This window comes from Rana temporaria, chromosome 1, assembly GCF_905171775.1.
Source record: "Rana temporaria chromosome 1, aRanTem1.1, whole genome shotgun sequence".
NCBI classification, from domain to species: Eukaryota; Metazoa; Chordata; class Amphibia; order Anura; family Ranidae; genus Rana; species Rana temporaria.
The window spans coordinates 349988380-350012194 of record NC_053489.1 but is presented as its reverse complement, the minus strand read 5'-3'; the positions used below and the strand labels follow the sequence as shown (position 1 = coordinate 350012194).

The following is a 23815-nucleotide window of genomic DNA, read 5'->3' as shown; positions in this document are numbered from 1 at the left end:
CACAAACTGTTAAATCCCTCTTAAGATCTATCTAGCACTTCTGATTGCAGGAAAATAAATGCTAGATACACTAGTAAGAGGCCTTTGAAAAAGAGAATTGGAGAATGTATCGGGGACTCAAAAGCACAAGCTGAAAAAAATAAGTAACAGCGCAGTCCTAACCTGTGTGTACAAAAAATATATATACGAGTTAAGAATGGATGAAAAGTGTGGTAATATTTGTATATCAAAAGCACAAGCGACTCAATCCTCTAATATTTGTAAGCATTTTTTTGAACCAGCACGGGGGAGATTTAGCATCTTTGCATTTTTAGATTATTGATATAGTGGTTATTGGGCTAACAAGGTGTGATGTAAGAGCAAGTCTTTTTTCCAAAGAAGCTTTTGGATTCACTATCTAGGTAATAGAATGAGGAAAGGTCTCAAAGCAGTATTAAACCCAAAAACACTAAAGTAATATATTACAGCTTACCAATTCGTTTTTTTTCCATCTGATGTTCCAGCCAGTAACACACTTCCTGTCTGAGGATGCCTCCGCTCTGGATGGGTAAGCATTTATATGGACTCAGCCATTAACCACCCTTTCATGACTAAGCCTATTTCTGACATTTGTTGCTTGCAAGTTAAAATCCATATTTTTTTGCTAGAAAATTACTCAGAACCCCTCAAATGTTAAAAAAAATATATATATATATAGCAGAGAATAAAATGGCGATCGTTGTACCATTTTATGTCACACTGTATTTGCACAGCGGTCTTTCAAATGCAATTTTTTTGGAAAAAATACACTTTCATTAATTAAAAAAAAAAAAAATTGAAACAGTAAAGTTAGCCCAATTTTTTCATATAATGTGAAAGAAGATATTACACCGAGTAAATAAAAACCCAACATTTCATGCTTTGTAATTGTGAACACTCATGGAATGGCGACATACTGCAATACCTAAAAATCTCCATAGGCGATGCTTTAAAAAAAATGACGGTTACCAGGTTAGAGTTACAGAGGAGGTGTAGTGCTTATTTCTCTCGCTCTGACTATCATGGTGACACCCTACATTTGTGATTTGAACACCATTTACATATGTGGGTGTGACTTACATGTGTGTTTTTTTTTTATGCGCAAGCTCACTGGGACAAGGCGCTTGATTTTTTTTTACGTAGTTAAAAAGTGCAAAAGTTATCGCGGTGGACAAATCTGACCCCAAATGACACTTTTTGGGTATCAATGACATTATTGCATTGATCAGTCCTATAAAAATGCACTGATCAATGTAAAAATTACACTGGGGAGGAAGTGGTTAACACTAGGGGGCGATCAAGGGGTTAACTGCTTGCCGACCAGCCGCAGGTCGGCTCTGCTGGGCGAGATCATGTATCTATACGTCATCTCGCCGAGCAGCCAATAGGGGCGCGCACGCAAGCCCACCGCTCGCCGATGCGCTTGCCCGGCGGTCGCGATCACCGCCAGGCACCCGCGATCGCTCGTTACAGATGTATGAACAATGTATGAACAGCGATTTGTCATTTCCCCATGTCAGTCCACCCCCCCATCAGTTAGAACACACCCAGGGAACATGATTAACCCCTTCCTCGCCCCTAGTGTTAACCCCTTCACTGCCAGTGGCATTTTTATAGCACTGGTCCCAAAAATGTGTCAAAAGTGTCCGAAGTGTCCGCCATAATGTCGCAGTACCGATAAAAATTGCTGATCGCCGCCATTACTAGTAAATAAAAAAAATATTAAGAAAAATGCCATGAAACTATCCCCTATTTTGTAAACGCTATAACTTTTGCACAAACCAATCAATAAACGCTTATTGCGATTTTTTTTTTTACGAAAAATATGTAGACGAATACGTATCGGCCTAAACTGAGGAAAAGAAAACGTTTTTTTATATATTTTTGGGGGATATTTATTATAGCAAAAAATAAAAAATATTATTTTTTTTTCAAAATTGTCGCTCTATATTTGTTTATAGCGCAAAAAAAAAAACGCAGTGATCAAATACCACCAAAAGAAAGCTCTATTTTTGGGGAAAAAAAGGACACCAATTTTGTTTGGGAGCCACGTCTCACGACCGCGCAATTGTCAGTTAAAGCGACACAGTGCCGAATCGCAAAAAGTGGCCTGGTCTTTTGACCAGCAATATGGTCCTGGGGTTAAGTTTGTTCCCTAGGTGTGTTCTAACTGTAGGGGGGGTGGGCTCACTGGAACATGACAGAGATCACTGTTACCGATCTCTGGGAACAGAAGATCTCTGACATCATGTCCCCTGTCAGAACGGGCATCCGCTTGTGTACACTTGCAGTTCCCCCTTCTGCCTCTGTATTAGGCGATCACGGGTCGCCGGTGGACACAAAGTCTGCCTGACCCGAGGGCACGCCCCTGTAGTGTGCAGAGGGAGTGCGTGCCTGCAACTGCGGTACAGCGATTCGTGGAAGAGAGCTGACCTGCCGCCGTATAATGGTGGCTGGTTGGCAAGTGGTTAAGCTAGCCAACTGCATCAACGTAATCCCTCTTTGCAGTCACAAAGCAAAGTAGGACTGGCTAAAGGATTACTTTGACGCTATTGGCCAGCTTACACATGTATTGCAATATGTGTGAACTAAATATCCATGTTTTTTTATTGCAAAGTTTGCTTAAAAGGGAATATCAGTGTACAGAGGGTTCATCCAGTATTTGTATTGATTTATTTAGGGTATTAAATAAAAATGTCTATATATCCATTGTGTGTGTGTATTTCAATATAAAGTGTTTTAAAGCAAACTAAAGTAGATAAATATTCACCTCTGCTCAAGCAATTCGACATCTATGTCTTTTAAAGTGGACCAGTTGTTTCCTACATTTTTGCAGAGATGTTTTCAAATATGTGCCTTAAAAATTACGTTTTTAAGCTATCTCTCTAGATGTGTTGATTCATCTCTTTCTACCACGGTGCCATGAATTTACAGAATATTCATGCAGAAAGCAGCACTTGCATGATCACATAAGCACAGATCTCTGCATCAGTAAGGACAGCCTAGCCTGAGAAGGACTAATAAGAAAGGAAGACCCTGCAGTATAAATTGACCATTCTGAAGACATCTGGAAAAGGTAAGTATATTAAAAAATAAAAACATAAAATACAGCAGGTACAAAACGGGAGGGGGGGGGCAATTTGAGGGCGGGGGCCCAGTATTGGGCTTTGATGCATGCAGTGGGGGGCAAAACACCAGAAATCTTACTTACAGTGGAGCAACCATTTTTCATGTTCATTGCAAGATAATGCCCACCCCCTGAACAGTCTGTAATGGCAAAAAAAATTCAATTTTTATTTCTAAATAAATTATCTTTCTCTGTGCAGTCTGCACTTCCTGTCCGGCCTCCTAGGCAATTTTGTCATTAAGCGATTCCCTAGGCCTCTTGGGATACCAGCGTCATCTATCCCAGAAGTCCTAGGGATGCCTAATAATGAAATATTACGGTATTTTGAGACAGGAAGTTCTGTGTTGATTGATAGGTTGCCATAACAATGGGGCGGGCAAATTCCGCTGACGCAAATTCCACGAGGTGTCATCACTGCGTAGGTGTAAGACAGCTGCCCGGAATCCGACAGAAAATAGGAACGGGCTTCAGATGCCCACATAGTCAATTGTCGCTGCGTAATGGCAAATTTATCATTAACCACTTGCTTACTGGGCACATAAACCCCCTTCGTTCCCAGGCGAAATCTCAGCGTCCGGCACTGCGTCGCTTTAACTGACAATTGCGCGGTCGTGCGACGTGGCTCCCAAACAAAATTGGCGTCCTTTTTTCCCCACAAATAGAGCTTTCTTTTGGTGGTATTTGATCACCTCTGCGGTTTTTATTTTTTGCGCTATAAACAAAAAAAGAGCAACAATTTAAAAAAAATATATATTTTTTTTACTTGTTGCTATAATAAATATCCCAATTTTTTTTAAAAAAACTATTTTTTTTCTCAGTTAAGGCCGATACGTATTTTTCGACGTATTTTTGTAAAAAAAAAAAAAAAAAAATCACAATAAGCGACTGGTTTGCGCAAAAGTTATAGCGCCTACAAAATGGGGAACAGAATTATGATTTTTTTTATTATTTTTTTTTTTACTAGTAATGGCGGCGATCTGCGATTTTTATTGGGACTGGGATATTGCGGCGGACGTATCGGACACTTTTGACACAAATTTGGCGCCATTCACATTTATACGGCGATCAGTGCTATAAAAATGCACTAATTACTGTATAAATGTGACTGGCAGTGAAGGGGTTAACACTAGGGGGTGAGGAAGGGGTTAACTGTGTAGCCTGGGTGTGTTATAACTGTGTGGGGGGAGGGGGGTGACTGGGGGAGGGGACCGATGCTGTGTCCCTATGTACAAGGGGCACAGATCGGTCTCCTCTCCTCTGACAGCACGTGGAGCTCTGTGTTTACACACAGAGCTCCACGTTCCTGCTGTCACCTACCGTGTCACCGACGATCGCGTGTACCCGGCGGACATCGCGGCCGCCAGGTACACGCATCGGGTCTTCGGCGATGCGTCGGGACAGTTTTTACCCGCCGCGCGCCACCCAGTGGCGCGCGCGGGTAATGCACATAAAGGCCGTTTTTAAACGGCCACTTGGCACTTGAGAGCCGCGCTGCGGACGTATTTCGTCTATAGCGCGGATCTCAAGTGGTTAAAAAGAAAGATTACGCTTAGAAGAGTCTCCTAATTTTAATGTACAACTAGCAAGTATCACGGGAGTGCTTTTTGGAAAAAATTGCCAAGGAGACTGGAGCTCCACTTAAAATGCTGTAAAGGAAAAAAAGGGTTTCCTGCACCTACCAGACAGAGTTGTGCTGTGTGGCAGAAGTGTTTTTAATGCTTTTTTGAAACTTAGCAAATGCCCTGTATGCACCGATTTACTACTTTTTCCAATGCATGAACTACAAAGTAAAACTAACTCTGAAGCCCCCCTCTACCACTGCAGGTGTGGTTAGAAAGCTCTGTGACAAACATCCGTGAGGGCTTTGGATATGTAGTGATGCACCAAGAATGCAAGATGGGGTATCATTTCTGAAGCAAAGCAGCATAAACAGTGTGTACAGGACTGTAAGGTAACCATTTTATTTAGTGATGGCTGCTTTGACTTAAAAAACGGCGGTCAAATGCTAGATATTGAAGCAAGTGTAAACGAGACCATTAGAGCTTGACAAACAGCACATGGAAGACCAAGCAAAACATAGAAAATGGAACTCATAAGACCAAAACTGAAATGTTTGCTCTCTGCATAATATATGATGTGACGGAAAAAAAAACTGTTCATAACCCTAAAAACACCATCCTTACAGAAAAGCATGGTGGTGGCAGTATCATGTTGTAGGTTTCGAAAGTAAGAAATAGAACACAGGTCAGGATTGAAAAAATTGTAACATATTATCCGTTTCAGTTCACGACAGATCTGACACTTGGGCAGAAGTTTACCTTCCTGCAGGCCCCTAAACACAGCAAAAGCTACACATGGTTAGAATAAAATTAAGAACATGAATGCTTAAGACTCCTTGTACAAGGGGCAGAGTCTGCTCAACAGGAATGTGAAGGTTTTGACATCCATGCCTATTCAATTTCTGCCCAGAAGACCCACTGACCTTTATTTGCAGCTGGGTGTAAACAGACACTGCTCTCCATTTACATTAGGCCTACATTACATCTGATCCAGTCCACAAAAACGGAAAAGGATACAAACACGAGTCTGATTACAACAACCTGTCCTCAGGTCTCCATGGACCTTCTGATCAGGTCCACCTGAAAAACTGACAGGATGCTAGTGTGAAAGGGGTCCTATAATAGTGCAGTCAAAGTCCAGGCTACAAACCAGAAGAGAGAATCTGTGGCTAATCAACTAGGGGAAAAAGACTAAGGGCCAGATCCACATACCTTTACACCTGCGCCGCGTATCAGAGATAGGCTACGCCGCCGTAACTTTTCCGGCTTTGGTTTGAATCCTGAAAGCTTGCGCGCCGAAAGTTATGGCGGCGTAGTGTATCTCTCGGCGCGTAATTCAAATCGGCGGGTAGGGGGCGTGATTCATTTAAATGAAGCTCGTCCCCGCGCCGAATGAACTGCGCATGCGTCGTTCCGAAATTTCCCGCCGTGCTTTGCGCGAAATGACGTTGCAAGAACGTCATTTTTTGAACTTAGACGTGAGTTACGTCCATCCCTATTCACGGACGACTTACGCAAAAAAAAAAAAAATTTAAATTTCGACGCGGGAACGACGGCCATACTTAACATGGCAATTCTATGTATACGCCGAAAAATACCAGCTTTAACTATACGCCGGAAAAAGCCGACGTTCGAAAATGCAACGGCCGCGCGTACATTCGTGGATCGTCGTAAATCGCTAATTTGCATACCCGACACGAAAAACGCCACCCAGCGGACGCCGAAGTATTGCATCTTAGATCCGAAGGCGTACACCTGTCGGATCTAACCCAGAAGCCGTCGTATCTTGTTTTGAGGATTCAAAACAACGATACGACGCGGGAAATTTGAAAGTACACCGGCGTATCAGTAGATACGCCGGCGTACTTTGTCTGTGGATCTGGCCCCAAGACACTGTTCACACCTTAGAGCAGGGATCCTCAAACTACGGCCCTCCAGCTGTTGTAGAACTACACATCCCATGAGGCATTGTAACACACTGACATTCACAGACCTGACTAGGCATGATGGGAATTGTAGTTCCTGAACAACTGGAGGGCCGTAGTTTGAAGACCCATGCCTTAGAGTATCGGAATCATGGGCAGAATGGGTGAAGTTCAGCTTCAAATTCGAAAAACGAAATACATATTCATTAAAGTTTGAAGAACCACAAAATATTGAATAAGGGGTATGAATACTTAATGAATAAATTTCCACATGAAATAAGTGTAGAAATATATTACACCAATACCCAAATTATAACAAAAATGCAGCGCTGAAATAATAAAAACATCCACAAAAATGTGACCATAAACTGGAGTTTGTCAAAACAACAAAAATAGTTTATTGTTGTGGGTGTAAAACATCTAAAAAGTGCTCCACTACAGCCTTCACCCAATGCTTAGAAACACCCATAGTGCCAATCGTAGTGCGCTTTGTGTAAATGGCATTCAGCATCACCACTCTCGCTCCACAGTGGACCAGACTGCTCTATTTCACTCCCCCTGCAGAGAATGGCGGCACGACCTTAAGCCCTTCACAGTATACAGTAGCTCTGCGTATGTTTCACGCAAATGCATGTCACCAGGAGCTGTCCATCGACAGCTGCGGATGACACGTTGAGTGAAGCGTACAAAGAGATACACTGTGAAGGGCTAGAGGTCATGCCACCATTCTCTGCAGGTTTGTCAGCCCCTTATTTGGCGACCCTATGCTGATAACTCTGGTACTATCCCCTGGTGGAGTGAAATAGAGCCTGGTCCTGCCATCTGTGGAGCGAGAGTGGTGATGCTGAATGCCATTTACACAAAGTGCTTATTGCTGTTCTAGTAATAGACAGCATATCCCTCTGGTGAGTGTGTATTTTTACCATTGGTGAAGGAATCGGCACTATGAGTGTTTCTAAGCGTTGGGTGAAGGCTAAAGCACTTTTATATGCTTCACACACATAAACTGTTTATTTTTTTTGTTCTGAGAAACTTCAGTTTATGGTCACATTTTTGTGGACACTTTCATTATTTCAGCGCTGCATTTTTGTTATAATAACTGTAGTCACAAACCCCTTTGTGAAGTGATACTCTTTTAAACAAATTGGTTCCAATTTAGATGACATTATTTTACACACAAGTACTGGTCCAGGGTTGGTCTCTCTGTATTAACAGGACTCTGGGATGGTTTTTCTCACACTTCACATGGTATAGAATGACTCTCTCTTTAGAAAAGCAGGCTGGCAAGCTGGGCTCCGTTGTATTTCCACCACTGTACAAGGAAGATGGCAGAGGGTTAGGCACAAGACCAGAAGATGACAGAGCTGCAGATGTTGTAAGCCCCCTATCCTCTGTGTGTGCTTCGATCACTACCCCCTATCCTATTTGTGCAATGTCACTCAGACCTCATTAAATGTTTGTCTCCTTCTTAGTAGCATGATCCAACATTGGTGGTGGAGGGTATGCGCTGTTTACCATGCTAGCTTAGAAAACATAGCATGGATCAGAACAAGACTTGGTGGCTATGGAAGCACTCGTGCGGGCTCAATCCCAAGCCATGCTGTGTGTCCATTGACATGGCTCTCGCTGCTGTCTCTTTGTCCAGTAAGCGCTGGATCGAGATTGGGCTCAGGTAAGTATAAGGGTGGACAGAGGGGGGTTGAGCCAAAATACAGAAGGTTCTTTACCTTAATGCAGAGAATGCATTAATGTAAATAAATCTTCTGTCTTTAGAACCACTTTAAATATGGTAATACTTCTTCTTTAAGCAAAACACTGTATGCAACAAGGAAGCAACTTTGGAAATAAAACCTTAAGGCTCTAAAACCTTAAGGCTCCTTTAACACCGAGGCATTGGGGGCATCGGCGGTAAAAGCAACGCTATTTTTAGCGGCGCTTTACCCTCAGGCTTTCACATAAGGCCCCGTACACACGGTCGGACCAAACCGATGAGACTGGCCCGGTTTTAATCGGTTCACCTCTGAAGTGGCCGTACGGCCTGATATGTGTACACACCATCAGTCCAAAATCCGAGCGGGTCAGAACGCGGTGACGTCAAACACACGACGTGCTGAATAAAATGAAGTTCAATGCTTCCAAGCATGCGTCAACTTGATTCTGAGCATGCGCGGGTTTTGAACCGATGCTTTTCTGTACTAACCATCGGTTTGGTCCGATGGGGCAGCTGTCCATCGCTTCGGTTTTGAAGCATGTTTAGAAATTTTGGACCGAAGGAAACCAGACCGATAGCCTATACACACGGTCGGTTTGGTCCGATGAAAATGAACTTCGGTTCATTCTCATCGGACCAAACCGACCGTGTGTACGGGGCCTTAGAGTGAGAGGAGCGGCTTTTTCAAGGCGCATTGCAGCCGGGTATTAGCACCTGTAAAGCAGCTCAGTGTGAAAGTAGCCTTAAGTACAGGCTTGCATTCCAATACAGATCTTCAACTTGAACTACTATATTTTATAGAAAAAAAAAACATTATAAGATTCCTCACAAAAGATTAGTAGCTATGTTAGGTTCTAAAATAAATGCAAAACAGAACATTTTAAAACTCAGTGTCTTATTGTCTTTATTACAAAAACAAGCAAAAAAGCATATTTAAAATTAACATTTTGGGGTTAAAAAATATTTACCAAAACTTAAACCCACTTTCTATTTTTACATTTATTTATTTGTTAAGTAATATTCAAACCAAAGCTAAAATGTTCCACCATATGTGCTCAGCACAGCAGTAAATCTGCTGGGTACAGAGCTGGAAAAGATTTGCTAATTTGCATGTTTAGAAATGCGCGGTTAGACCTGAGATTAAACTGTGGAAACTCTAGTAAAAGTATAATAAAGTAATATGGATGAAAACCTTCCTTATTTAGGAAAATGCCTTTTTTGGACTCCATGGTAGGCAGAGTTTTGTCAGGACAGGTCTTTTAAAATAATCAATGTAGTGTATGATTGTGTGCGAGTCTTGAAAAAAGAAGATACGCATGTATCTATATAATGAGAGAAAATATGCATGGGACCCAGTCCTTTCTCCTGAAATATACAAATGAAATTCTTCTAAAAAGGTAACATGTACTCTTTTGTTTAGTCAAAAATATTTCAATTGGTCCAGGACTAATTCTGGAGTCTTGTAAACTATATAGAGACCATTCTCCTTTGGCATCTCAAGGCATGCTCAGCACTCCCCTCAGTTCTGTTTCTTGCCTTCCTCTACAGTCTCTGTTGTGACTTTTATGAAGAAAGCTGGATTCCGGAGACAACGGTAGGCAAAAATCTGCATTCCCAAAGTGTAGATAGCATTAAGAATCATAAAATCCCACCAAGATTCTTCAGGGACACGATAAGTATATGGTGTTCTATGGTATACTGAAGATCCCATGTGAGCAAACTGAGCCTATGGAAACAGTATGCAGAAGGCAGTCATAAACAAGTTTAGTTAAAGAATCAGTGATAAAATATACAAATATTTTAAATAAGGTATTATAAAGCAGCGGATCTAACATCGGCTGTATATTAAAACACATTCACCAGAAAATTTTTATGCACTGAATATAAGGTAAATGTCACATTCACTACTTTATAAACATGCCCAATAGAGTCAGCGTTGTTTTTAACCTCCCTAGCGGTATGATTATTTCAGATTTTAGGTGCTGAAAGCGGTACCATTATTTTGCAAGGAAATTTGGCGTTTTACTGTACATTGTAGGCCTGTAATTTTTAGGAATAACTCACTTAAATATGTTTGAACAAGAGTCTAGCAGACATCTCGGGTATGAAAAAGTTTGAAAAACAAAATCATAAATTATAATCTAATAAATAATTATAACAAATAATATAATTATAATAAAAATGATACAATAATGTAATCAACTCAAAATCACTGAAATTTGCTCAGTTGCAGAATTGTCTCTGTCATTACTTTTATTTTTTTATGACAAATTTCCCTACAAATCCCTATCACTCAATTCTGCAAGTGATTAGAATTTATTATCGCTGTTTTCTAGCTGATCTAAAATAACTTTTGACATAAAGGGACACTTTTGGTTGCTATGGACAATCTACAGTTTGCAGGGAGAAAGAAAAGTTTTTATTATATAAAAGTACATGTAGGACACTGGGCAGACCACTAGGGACAAGGGGTGTGTGTATTTTTTACATACAGTACTGTAATCTGTAAGATTACAGTATACTGTATGTAATGTGTTTATTTACTTTTTTGAATTTGGCGCCGTTCTCCGCCCCTGTACGTCGTAACGTCACAGGGAACGGAGATCGGCAGCACAGGGACACTGTGAATCGAACAAGGAGAAACCGCTCGCTCACACAGCGCGGCAGCGTCACAGGAGCCAGGGACAAGGTAAGTAAAACCTGCCTGTGGCTGCTGCGAGGCGATCCCGAGTGTGGCTCGGGGTTACTGCTTTTGGTACAGAAATCTTACCCCGAGCCACACTCGGGAATACCGCCAGATTAGAATGTTAGTATGTTAAAGGGAATGAACAATGGTTTTGTACATATTTTTCTTTGTTTATTTTAATTAGGACATAAAAAAAAAATATCACTTTAGCAAGATAAATAGGATATATTGCATATTAATATTATGCGGTCATCTATCCGGACAGCAGGTGGAGCTTTAGTCTCCTTTTTCACATGATTGGTATGATTTTTCAGATCTGGTAAAGGAATATTTACAGAATTCAAATGGGACATCACAGCAGTAATTGATCTGAAATTAGACAGCTCACTAGGAGGTTTCCATCAAAGGGAGCTTCAAAAATGCTGTTCTGTTTTGCTGTCTCCTTAGATAAGGCCGGCCATAGACAGAGAATTTCTTTCCTGCAACCACAGCGGGAAAGGCGTCCCCACTGGGAGAACACAGTAATTATTTCTAGAGGATATAACAGACACTAGCAATAATCGCATATAGAATTTGGCAGGCTGCTTGTACCCAAGTTGAGCGATCGCTCAACTTGGGTACATTCAGCATGTTCATACATGGTTCGAATCTTGTCCGGCTCCTGCTGTACTGTTTGAGATTTGAACTATCTATGGTCAGCTTAACACATAAAGCCCTTGGAACCTTGTATCAGGTCTTGCAAACATGTAGTTACAAATCTGTATTCAGAAAACAAAAATTGCATATAAAAAGGTAAAAAAAAAATCTACAATATAAAAAAGCCCGATATAAACTTACCCAAAACCATTTTTTTCTTACAACTGCTGTTTGATCCAACTATTATGGTGGCTGCACACACTATAGGCTTTCTTGTAGAAGTGATTCCAGCCACTATAAAAAGACATCTGATCACTTCTAAAATTTACATATAAATGCTGCCCCCAACTCACATGCCATGGGTCCCTAGATTAACTGTTTTTCCCAGGACCTCCATGGCAGATGGCAGGATAGAGAGTCAATATTTGGTGTGACTACCCTTTCGCTTCAAACCAGGTAGTGGAAGACAGTTTTATGTCACAGGTCATACACCATGGCAAGACTCAGCACAGCAACAAGTAACAAGGTAGTTATACTGCATCAGCAAGGTCTTAAGCCCCATACACACTATCAGTTTTCCTGCAGGTTTTTCTCTTCAGGTTTACCAAAACCATCTAATATGAGGTAAAACCTTAAGAGTTTCAATTTGTATTCAATCAGGCAGGCCCTTGCACTACATGGTTTTGGTAAATCTGAAAAGAAAAACCTGTCGGAAAACTGATAGTGTGTATGGGGCTTTATCCAGGCATAGATTTCAAAGCAGACTGAGGTTTCAAGATGTGCTGTTCTAGCTCATTTGAAGAAGCACAAAGAAACAGGCAATGTTGAGGACCGTAGACACAGTGGTTGGCCAAGGAAACTTAATTCAGCAGATGAAAGACAAATCATGCTTACTTTCCTTCGACATCAGAAGATGTCCAGGAGTGCCATAAGCACAGTACTGGCAGAAACCATTGGGACCCAGGTACACCCATCTACTGTCCAGAGAAGTCTGGACAGAAGTGAACTTCATGCAAGAATTGCAGCCAAAACGCCATACCTCCAACGTGGAAACAAGGCTAAGTGACTATGCACAAAAACACAGGAACTAGGATGTAGAAAAATGACAGCAGGTGGTCTGGACTGATGAGTCAAAATTTGAAATATTTGGCTGTAGCAGGAGGTAGTTTGTTCACGAAGGGCTGGAGAGCGGTACAACAATGAGTGTCTGCAGGCAACAGTGAATCGTGGTGGAGGTTCCTTGCAAGTTTGGGGTTGTATTTCTGCAAATGGAGTTGGAGGTTGTCAGTATCAATGGTGTCCTCAATGCTGAGAAATACGGGCAAAATTCTTATCCATCATGCCATACCATACCAGGGAGGCATTTGATTGGACCCAAATGTATTTTGCAGCAGGACAACAACCCCAAACTACATCCAATGTCATCAGGTCTACCATGGTCAACTTCCTGACCTGATCTATCACAGTATTCCAGAATAATTGCAATTTAGGACCGAACCAGGAGATATGTGATGTTGTACCTGATGCAGCCTTACATCCTCAGGAAACCTCTGATATACAATTTATTTTGTGTAATACATATGGGATACCATCTACTGATTATCTTATACCACAATTCCTGAAATGTATTTGCTATTGAGAATTGATGTGCAAAATACAAGATGCATCCATACTGCTATGGGAGAAGGGTAAGTGTCAATTCCTTTTCACATGTCTTCCCTAATAGTTTTTCTGTGCCACACCACTCCTAGTAATTATTTAACCATACCTCATGGCACTGAACATAGCACTGGGATAACACAGAAAACATTTAGTTTGGTTTCCTCACTTGCTTGCCCCCTTGCTATACATATCTATATAGAGTAATAAGTAACAGGTCCTTTTTGAGATGAATAGTGAATCATTTAACTTCAGTAAAGTCTAGGGCTCTCTTACCTGTGCTACTGCACCAGCAAACACCAGTGTCCAATCCAACATCCATGAGCAGCCAGGAATTAGAAGACCATAAATGGACACACACAGAAATGGAAGTAGGTAGAACATATTGACCAACATCTAGTAAGGATAAATAACTGTTACTTCACAGCAGCTTGTTGTATGTTCACATTATTAATCCATATAAAGCAACATTTTTAATATCTGTCAAACACGCACTTTGATGTCTCTCCAGTAGCTCTGCAATTGTAATACCTACAGAAGCCTACAAGAAACCTACAATAAACCTGCACCACCCTGGAAAAGTAAGAAGGACTGGACCTCTAAATAGCCTGAACAGTAGTCACAGATGTCACCAAAGGAGTGTGTGCATATAGCCAAACACACCACGCATATTCCGTTTTTTATCACTGAAGACCAATAAACATTGATGGGTGCTATACATAATTTTTTTAAGTGCTTATTTGAGTTTTTCCACTGTGTGATGCCCCCTTTTATCTTTTCCTATGTGCATACTACCCTGATGAGTTTGCCACATCCATACTTTAAAAAAAAAAAGGCAGAAAGCTTACCTGGACCTTAGAATAGGCAGATGGGTCCCTAAGGTATGGCTCATACTGGTAGATGTAACTGAAACAAGAGTCCGTAGGGCAATCTAAGACCAGCTATGAAGATAAAAGAAGGCAGTTGGAAATCACTTTTCTACTACATGGGGTTTAGTTACAAATAAGGACTTCAATATCAATAAAACACAATTCTATTTTTATATATTTTAAAATGCATCTACTGTCTCCATTCACCAAATTATATTGCTTTGATCACCAATGCGCAATATTTTGTGCAAACAGCGTCAAGGATCAGAAAAGCAACCCACTAATTTGCACAGATTCTCTGTACACAGAAAATTAAAGCAAATGGGTTAATAATACTTAGGTCTCCTCCACTGGAATATGCCTGACCTGGCATGCTATATCTGGACCCTCCAAGATCAGCATTCCATTGTGAATATTAAAATATTATGTATTTACTGGTGCAGTGAACTAGGGATGCTTCTCTCTTTTTCTTCTATTTGTGAGGGTTTGTGTTAAGACTACCTACAAATGTAAGAAAACAAGCTAATCATTGTACCTATACAAAATATCTGCGTCATTACAGCTGTCAGACACCACATCACACTTGTGTGGGCTGTCTTCTGCGAGAAGGGCAGCCCTTTGAAATGATATATACTAGAACATAAAAGATTGACAGTGTGTGTATGGCCTGGTCTGGCCAATCCGATGAACGAAAAAAACAAACCTAGTGCTCATAGGCACAGCGTAATGCGTCACATTGGCTGCAACCATCTGACTCAAAGTTCCCTGATGGGACGGCGCCAGGCCCGTCCGCAAAAGGGCCACCCCCAAAACCATAGGCAAGACTCCGATTGGGCAATGAGACACCGTATCACCCACTAGTAAGGCAGGGAATCAGAGGTCTCACACGCACCGAGCAGTACACATATAGCAACCAGCCCCGCCCCGTGTGATGAAAAAGAGAACTGTAAAAAAGAAAAAAAAAAAAATATGTATCAAACAGGTATGTCAAAACCAAAGGGAGAGATGGTGCCACCCAGTGGTCAAAGGTGATCAGCCCAATAGGAGTCTTGCCTATGGCTTTGCTCCTTCCTATTTGCCTCCCAGCTTTGGGGACAGTGGGATGGGCTACAAGCGCACCGATGGCGGGATGACGCGGGACACAGCCCCACCCCCCTCTTAGGCAGGCCTGGCGCTGCACGCCGTCCCATCAGGGAACTTTGAGGCAGATGGTTGCAGCCAGTGCGGCGCAAAGGTCTGCCTCATCGGTAACATGCTTCTAAGCTTTTTCTCAGCTGGCCTTACAGGCTATTTAAACTTCCTGCTAGCACCAGCAATCACACCGCTGGTGTCTTGCTGACAGGACCAACATACTTGTGATCACTCCCTTACATGGAAGGTTGATTGATCATTTTATTGTAGCACTCAGTTTTTTTAACTACATTACTACATATCTACTGCCACAATCCTATCCAGGAAGCCATTAGTCCAAGGTATCTTGTACTTTTTTTGGCCTACCTTATACTGATAGAAGTGACCACTCCAATCAGTGGGAGTTCTCGTAGTCACATTGAGCATCTCCAGCTCCTGTCCTTTGATGTTGATGCATTTTTATCTCAGTGTTTACCACCTGTTCCACAGTCTAACAACTACAGTGCAGACCAGCTCCATCCCTGCCAGGCCCCCCTCACGGTTCATTGTTGATCGGCTCATGAAAGTGAGTACAAGCCTCCCATGCCTATTTTTGTACTTGCATGGATGTTCAATTCCATGCAATAGGTTTATCAATGTGAAAATGTTAATATTGTACTAATGGTTAAATATGTTCACTCTATAGAGAACGTATGCTTTAGATGACATTCAGCATATGAAGAAGGACCTAGGGGTCTGAAACATGTCAGGCGTCATCTCTAACAGCTACATGCAATAACCCTTCATACCAGAGGGCACCTACATTTATGCCTGTATTTTTGTACTGCAATTGATTTTACTTTTCTACTGTATAGATTATCAAATGTCTTTAATAAACAATACCTTTTAAATACTCACCTGGTCTGTTCTAAAAATCCTGAGAGGTTATGCTGTGCCTATGAGCAGTAGGTTTGCTTTTTCATTCATCGGATTGGCCAGACCAGGCGATACACACACTGTCAATCTTTTATTTTCTAGTATATATCATTTCAAAGGGCTGCCCTACTCGTAGAAACACAGGAAAAAAAGCCCTGGACCCCTTTGAAATTCACACTGTATGGAATCGCATGGTGTTGCAGAGCTATGCAGTTTCGCACATGCAAAAACACGGTCATTCTGCCAATGTATGGGGTCACAATTAAGAATTAATGCACTGTGTGTCTGCTAAACAGCAGCAGGTTTCTTTCACATGTCTGGAACAGGCACACATTTGCAATCTTTCTTGGCATTAAATAGTGTGAAGTTAACATTATAGTATCCAGGGATTGACTGTCCATTTACAACAGTCCACTATTAACACAATGGCAGCTGACAGCTATGACAGCTATGACTCTCTAATGCTGTGTACACACGATAGGTTAGTCTGATGAGAACTGTCTGATGGACCGTTTTCATCAGACCAAACCGATTGTGTGTGGGCCCCATTGGTTATTTTTCCATAGGTTAAAAAAATAGGAACTGGTTTTAAAATTATCTGATGGATAAAAAACCTATAGAAAAAAAAACGATCGTCTGTGGGTACGTCCATCGGTTAAAAATCCACGCATGCTCAGAATCAAGTCAACGCATGCATGGAAGCATTGAACTTCATTTTTTTCAGCACGTCGTTGTGTTTTACGTCACCGCGTTCTGACACGATCGTTTTTTTAACTGATGGTGTGTAGGCACGACTGACATATAACTGATGGAAAAATCCATCAGACCGTTTTCATCAGACTAACCTATCGTGTGTACAGGGCATAAGATGTTTTTTTTTTTTTTTACCTAGGCATATATTACTAACCTGTTGCAAATTAACCTAATTATATACAAATTTTCTTCCATCTCTTCCTTGTTAGTACGACTCACTTTGCCAGCCTTTTGTTGCCCTGTCCCCACTGTTTTGAGACGTATTGTTGCCACCCATTTCAAAATTGCCATATTGTTTTCTTAAAATTATACATTTTCTCAGTTTAAACATTTGATAGGTTTTCTATTTTCTATCGTGAATAAAATATGGGGTTATAAAATTTGCAAGTCATTGCAATCTTTATGTAGATTTTACAGAATATCCCAGGAACTGGAAGATGATGGAATTAGTCAACTGTATTCTCTGTGCCTTCTAGTACTTCTCTAACATTTAGCTACACTTAAATTGCAGGTTGTTCTGACCCTCTCCCTGCCATTCCTATACTCACCTGTGCCTGATCCAGTGAAATAAAGCTCACAAGCCCACAGAGCCCCTTGTGAAAATCTTCCGAGCCAGGCCCACACACCCTATTCATTCCTTTGGAGAGTTAGTTCTCTGTGCTCCGGCAGAGTACAAACTCTCTATAGGATTAAATAAAAAGCACACAATGAGCGAGCCTGGTTCAAGATTTTGACAAGCAGGTCTTCAGCTTCATGGGTTTACAATATAAGTGTAAGGCCTGATTCACACTTATGCAATTTTTGCTTTTTTTGTAGTGCAAATCTGCAAAATGCAAAAAGCACTAAAAATGCATAGGTGTGAATCAGGCCTAACTACACCAAATGTGCAGTTACAATAACATTTCTATGTGTATAAATGAATTTTGCATATGCAACATACCTTGGTCTATCTATTTTGTTAATATTTAAAGAGAAATGTTGAGCTTGGACCAAGTGAAAGTTTAACATTTTATTTTCCAGTTACCGGTATATCATATCTGACATTGAAACACCAGAGAAAAAAAATGTACACTTGGATATGATTGGCTACTATTGCTTACTTTTCAACCCTAAATTTGCATACAGTAGAGTATAGTAAATGCCCTTAGAGGGAAATTATGAAATACTTACCAGGCCCCTGAAAAGAGTGAATACAATGGCACCTAATAGATACAGAACAAGAGCCATATCTACAGGTCGATGAAGGATTCCTTTACTCTGTGCAGCCACCACCTATAAGAAAACAAAAACATTCATATTGAAGACAGCCAGGCATTGTCTAAGCCATACTGGTCAATAAGAACCTCTTACCTTTTCAGTTGAAAACTTTGGAAAAGCATGACTGGTTCTAAATATCCTTATCCCAGCCCATACAGGGACAAATAGATACGGAACATTAAGAACGAAGGCAGGACGTATTTCAGTGCCATATTTTCCTGAAATAAGAAAAATTTCTACATTTGTTGCAGTAGGAAAAAAAAAAAGATAAAACTATTTTACATGCCACAGCCAAAGGATCTTGCTGTCTTTGTACAACGGAAATGACACGGATTGAGTCAAGGGTCTACTTTTTCATTAAAGTACAAAAAAAAGAGATTTTTAATACAGCTTACCTGTAAAATCTTTTTCTTGGAGTACATCACGGGACACAGAGCGGCATTCATTACTATATGGGTTATATGGAGTACCTTCAGGTGTAGACACTGGCAATCTTCAAACAGGAAATGCCCCTCCCTATATAACCCCCTCCCATAGGAGGAGTACCTCAGTTTTGTAGCAAGCAGTATGCCTCCCAAAATGGTCCTCAAAAAGAGGGGTGGGAGCTCTGTGTCCCGTGATGTACTCCAAGAAAAAGATTTTACAGGTAAGCTGTATTAAAAATCTCTTTTTCTTTATCGTTACATCACGGGACACAGAGCGGCATTCATTACTATATGGGATGTCCCAAAGCAATGCTTACAATGAGGGGAGGGAGAACATCTCCAAGACAAAAGGATTTAATTTAGAGATATACTCAAATCATAATAAATCCAACTTATTTGAGAAAAATAATCTTAAATTTTAAATTTAACTCAAAAAAAGAGGAGCCCCCGGGATCCGAGGGTCTCAAACTGCAGCTTGCAGTACTGCCTGCCCGAAGGCAGTATCAGTATTCCTTCTTACGTCCAACTTGTAGAATTTTGTAAATGTGTGGACAGAAGACCAGGTTGCCGCCTTGCAAACTTGAGCCATAGAGATCTGGTGGTGTGCTGCCCAGGAGGCGCCCATGGCTCTAGTAGAATGAGCCTTTAATGATACTGGAGGAGGCAACCCTTTCAAGCCGTAGGCCTGAGTGATTAATTGCTTGATCCACCTAGAAATGGTGGACCTTGCAGCTGCCTGCCCCTTCTTGGGCCCATCCGGTAGAATAAACAGCACATCTGTTTTTCGGATTTTCTCTGTAGCTTTAAGATAGGCCTTCATGGCCCTGACAATATCCAAGGTATGCAGCAACCCTTCCTTTCTGGAAGTAGGTTTAGGGAAGAAGGATGGTAATACCAAATCCTGGTTTTAAATGAAAACTGGATATGACCTTCGGTAGGAAGGAAGGATGAGGGCGGAGAACGACCTTGTCCTTATGAAATATAAGATATGGTTCCTTACAGGATAAGGCTGCCAGTTCCGAAACTCTTCTTGCGGAAACTATGGCAACCAAAAATACCAACTTCCTTGTCAGTAGAACCAAAGGAACTTCAGCCAACGGCTCAAACGGTTATTTCTGTAAACTTGACAGGACAAGATTTAAATCCCACGGACAAAGCGGGGATTTAACTGGAGGTTTAATACGTAAGACCCCTTGAAGGAAGGTCTTAACCAGCGAGTGGGTGGCCAGCGGCCGCTGAAACCACACTGACAGGGCAGAAATCTGTCCTTTGATTGTGCTTAATGCCAATCCTTTATCCACTCCTAGCTGGAGAGAACTTAAAACTCTATCTATGGTGAACCTGCGAGGAAGCCATAGCTTGGACTCGCACCAGCCTATATAGGCCTTCCAGACCCTGTGATAAATCACCCTAGAGACCGGTTTCCTGGCTCTGATTAGGGTAGAGATTACCTTCTGAGATAGACCTCTACCCCTGAGAATCAAGGATTCAGCTTCCAGGCCGTCAAATTTAGATGCCGTAAGGCAGGGTGGAGGATCGGACCTTGCGATAGCAGGTCTGGCCTTAGAGGCAGAGTCCAAGGGCTTCCCACTACCATCCTTAGGATTAGTGAGTACCATGCCCTTCTGGGCCATGCTGGAGCTACCAGGATGACTGGTATGCGCTCCACCCTGATCCTGCGCAGCAGGCGGGGTAGTAACTGGAGCGGGGGAAACGCATAAAGAAGTTTGAACTGATGCCAAGGGCAAACCAGAGCATCGGTTCCGCAGGCCATCAGATCCCTTGAGCGGGACATGAACCTGTCTAGCTTCTTGTTGAGTCTCGATGCCATGATATCCACGTCCGGCACTCCCCATCTTTGGCAGAGTGCTTGAAAGACCTGTGGATGCAGAGACCATTCCCCCGGCCATAGAGTCTGGCGGCTTAAGAAGTCCGCCTGAAAGTTGTCCACTCCGGGAATGAATATTGCCGATATGCAGGGCACATGAGCCTCTGCCCATAGGAGAATCAAGCTCACTTCTCTTTGAGCGGCCTGACTCCTGGTTCCCCCTTGGTGATTTATGTATGCCACTGCTGTGGCATTGTCTGATTGAATTCTCACCGGGAACCCCTGCAATTTCGACGTCCAAGCCCTGAGGGCTAGTCGAACAGCTCTGAGCTCCAAGATGTTGATGGGTAACAGCTTCTCTGGCTTTGCCCAAATACCTTGGCGAGTGGAACCCTCCACAATTGCTCCCCAGCCCGTCAGGCTGGCGTCTGTGGTCACTATCTTCCAAGCCACTGGGCTGAAAGACCTTCCCTTCAGTAGGTTCTGAGGGTCTAACCACCAACACAGACTTTGCCGGATTCTTGATGAGAGTGGCAACGGGATATCCAAGGCCTGTGGCCTTCTGCTCCATGCTGACAGGATGGCTGCCTGCAGGATGCGAGTGTGGCTCTGGGCGTATGGCACCGCCTCGAAGGTAGCCACCATCTTGCCTAGTAGTCTCATACATAGGCGAATAGTCGGTTCTTTCTTGCTTAGAACCAGTAGGATTAATTCCTTGATGGCTTTGACCTTCCTCAGAGGTAGGAACACTCTTTGTTGTTCTGTGTCTAATCTCATGCCGAGATATTCCAATTGCCTTGTGGGCCGGAATGCTGACTTTTCCCGATTTAGGACCCAGCCGAACCTCTCGAGGTATTGGACCGTGAGGGCCACTGCTCGCTCCAAGCCGGGAGACGAGTGGTCTATGACTAGGAGGTCGTCCAGGTATGCTAGGATCGTGACCCCTTGAATCCTTAGCTTGGCTAGGATTGGAGCTAGAACCTTCGTGAACACGCGGGGGGCCGTAGCCAACCCGAAGGGAAGCGCCACGAATTGGAAATGACGCGAAGCCACCATAAAGCGTAGATATCTTTGATGTGGCTGATAAATTGGAACATGAAGGTAGGCATCCTTTATGTCTATGGACGCCATGAAGTCGTCCTTTTGGAGTGTGGCAGCTGCTGACCGCACGGATTCCATCCGAAATGAGCGGACTTTTAAGTATGCATTTACCATCTTTAGGTCCAAAATTGGCCTGACATCTCCATTGGGCTTTGGGATGATGAATAGGTTGGAGTAGAAACCCAGTCCCTGTTCCAGGACTGGTACCTCTACTATTACTTCCTGGGAAAGTAGATGATCTAGAGCCGATCTTAATGCGGCTCCTTTCTCCAGATCGTTTGGAATCCTCGACTCCTGGAAATGAGGAGGAGGAAACCTTAGGAACTCTAGCTTGTAGCCTGTGGCCACGGAAGACCGTACCCACTCGTCGGGAATGCTGGCCTCCCAAATCTCCGAAAAGAGTCGCAGCCTTCCCCCCACCTTCGTGGGTGGGGGCGCCCCTTCATAAGGTAGACTTGGGGGCTGGTTTTGCTGGTTTGCGAAACCACTGCCTCTTGCCTCTAACAGCCTGTCTTTGTGATCTGCTGTTGAAGCCGAAGTTTGTTCTTGCAGGGGGCCGTCGATACTGCTTGGCATTAGAGGGCCCCTGTCCAGGGGAGGACTGTCGTTTAAACGCAGGCCCCTGAACCTTCTTCTTAGTTGGCAAGAGAGTACTCTTGCCGTTTGAAATGGTCTGAATGTATTTATCTAGGTCTTCTCCGAAGAGCCGACCTCCATGGAAGGGGAACCCTACCAGGAGCTTCTTGCATGGGGGCTCAGCCTCCCAGCTTTTTAACCATAAGAGTCTTCTCATATGGATAAGGGATAACGATAAACGTGACGCTTGCTGGATAGAATCCTTGATAGCGTCTACCGTAAAACAAATGGCCTTAGGGACATCCGAAAATTCTTCTGCCTGCTCGGCAGGAATAAGTTCAAGCATTTGCTTAAATTGATCCGATAAAGCTTGAGCGACTCCAATCGCAGCCACGGCTGGCTGTACTACTGCCCCTGCAGCAGTGAAGGAGTTCTTAAGTAGTGCTTCCAAGCGTTTATCAACTGGATCCTTGAAAACCTGTATGTTTTCTACAGGGCATGTTAACGATTTGTTAACACATGAGATGGCTGCGTCTACTGCAGGAGAAGCCCATCTCTTGGAAAACTTTTCTTCCATAGGATACAAGACAGAAAATTTCTTAGGTGGTAAGAAAACCTTGTCTGGTTTGTTCCAATCTTGGAACAAGACTCCCTCCAATAGAGGATGGATCGGAAACACAGCACTGCTTTGAGGCGCCCTCAGTGAGCCCAAAGCTGAAACCGTCGATACCTGGAGATCTGGTACAGGCAGGTTGAATGCCTTATGGACCAAGTCCGTCAAGTCTTGAATCCACCAGCTCTCCCTCAGGGAGACTGCCCCAGACTCCTCTGTATCCGGATCATCGATCCCTGAACCTACTTGGTCCTTGTCCAAGAGGTCGTCCAATTCCCCAGAGGAAAGGACCTCCTCTTCCGAGGGTCCGCGCACGGGTGACGGAGATCTATTCTGCTTTGCTGCGGCTATCATCTTTCCCATGCTTTTCTGCATCTCATTTAAAGAGGTGAGTAACACCTCCTCCGTGACCATCTTAGGATTGGGTTGACTCGCGTCAGCTCCAGCCCCCGATCCCGATGGCCCAAAGGCTCCCTGTGGGGAAAGCAGCGGCATAGCTCTATCCGAGACCTCAGACCCTGTGGGGGAATCCCCACCTTTTGTACCCTCTGATTTGTTCTTTGATGCCATGGTACAATACCGAGGTACACCTGCTACTTATTGGTACCTGGGACTTATAAATAGTTAAATGCCCAAACACCTGTTTGGGGAATAAAAAATGTTTCCTCTACCCCAGATGACACTTTTTTTTTTTTTTTTTTTTTTCAAAGAAAAACTTTTCCTTTTTTTTTTTTTTTTTTTTTTCAATCTAGGCAAGAAAAAACATTCTATCCCCCTGAGTAGTATTGCCAAAGAAAAGACTATGAGATGGAAAAGAAAAAACAGCCTATTCCTAGGCTAAACCACAATCTTCTGAAGACTGTAGTATTCTTTCCGGCCACTGTGTGTCCTCGGCGCCCCGTGCTTCACTCCAGTCCTTCCTCCCTCAAACCATAGTATTGAATGAGCTGTGGTATCCAAGGAAGGGCCGCCCCTTCCTTAAATCACTGACCCGCCCTTCCCCCCCCAGCTAAAACGGCGCCAAAT

General features: G+C 42.7%; 1 protein-coding gene across 1 annotated transcript in view; it reads right to left on the bottom strand.

The window, feature by feature from the left end:
* Positions 1 to 9227: 9227 nt before the first annotated feature.
* The window catches only part of TM6SF2 (transmembrane 6 superfamily member 2), a 62649-nt gene continuing 48061 nt past the window's right edge, over positions 9228 to 23815 (bottom strand). Inside the window, exons 6-10 of the mRNA XM_040320640.1 lie at positions 18340 to 18464; positions 18160 to 18261; positions 14170 to 14262; positions 13598 to 13717; positions 9228 to 10066 (exon numbers count right to left, since the gene is read on the bottom strand). Coding sequence (XP_040176574.1) covers positions 9860 to 10066; positions 13598 to 13717; positions 14170 to 14262; positions 18160 to 18261; positions 18340 to 18464 — 647 coding nt within the window. The 3' untranslated portion in view covers positions 9228 to 9859. The remainder of the gene's footprint in view (positions 10067 to 13597; positions 13718 to 14169; positions 14263 to 18159; positions 18262 to 18339; positions 18465 to 23815) is intronic.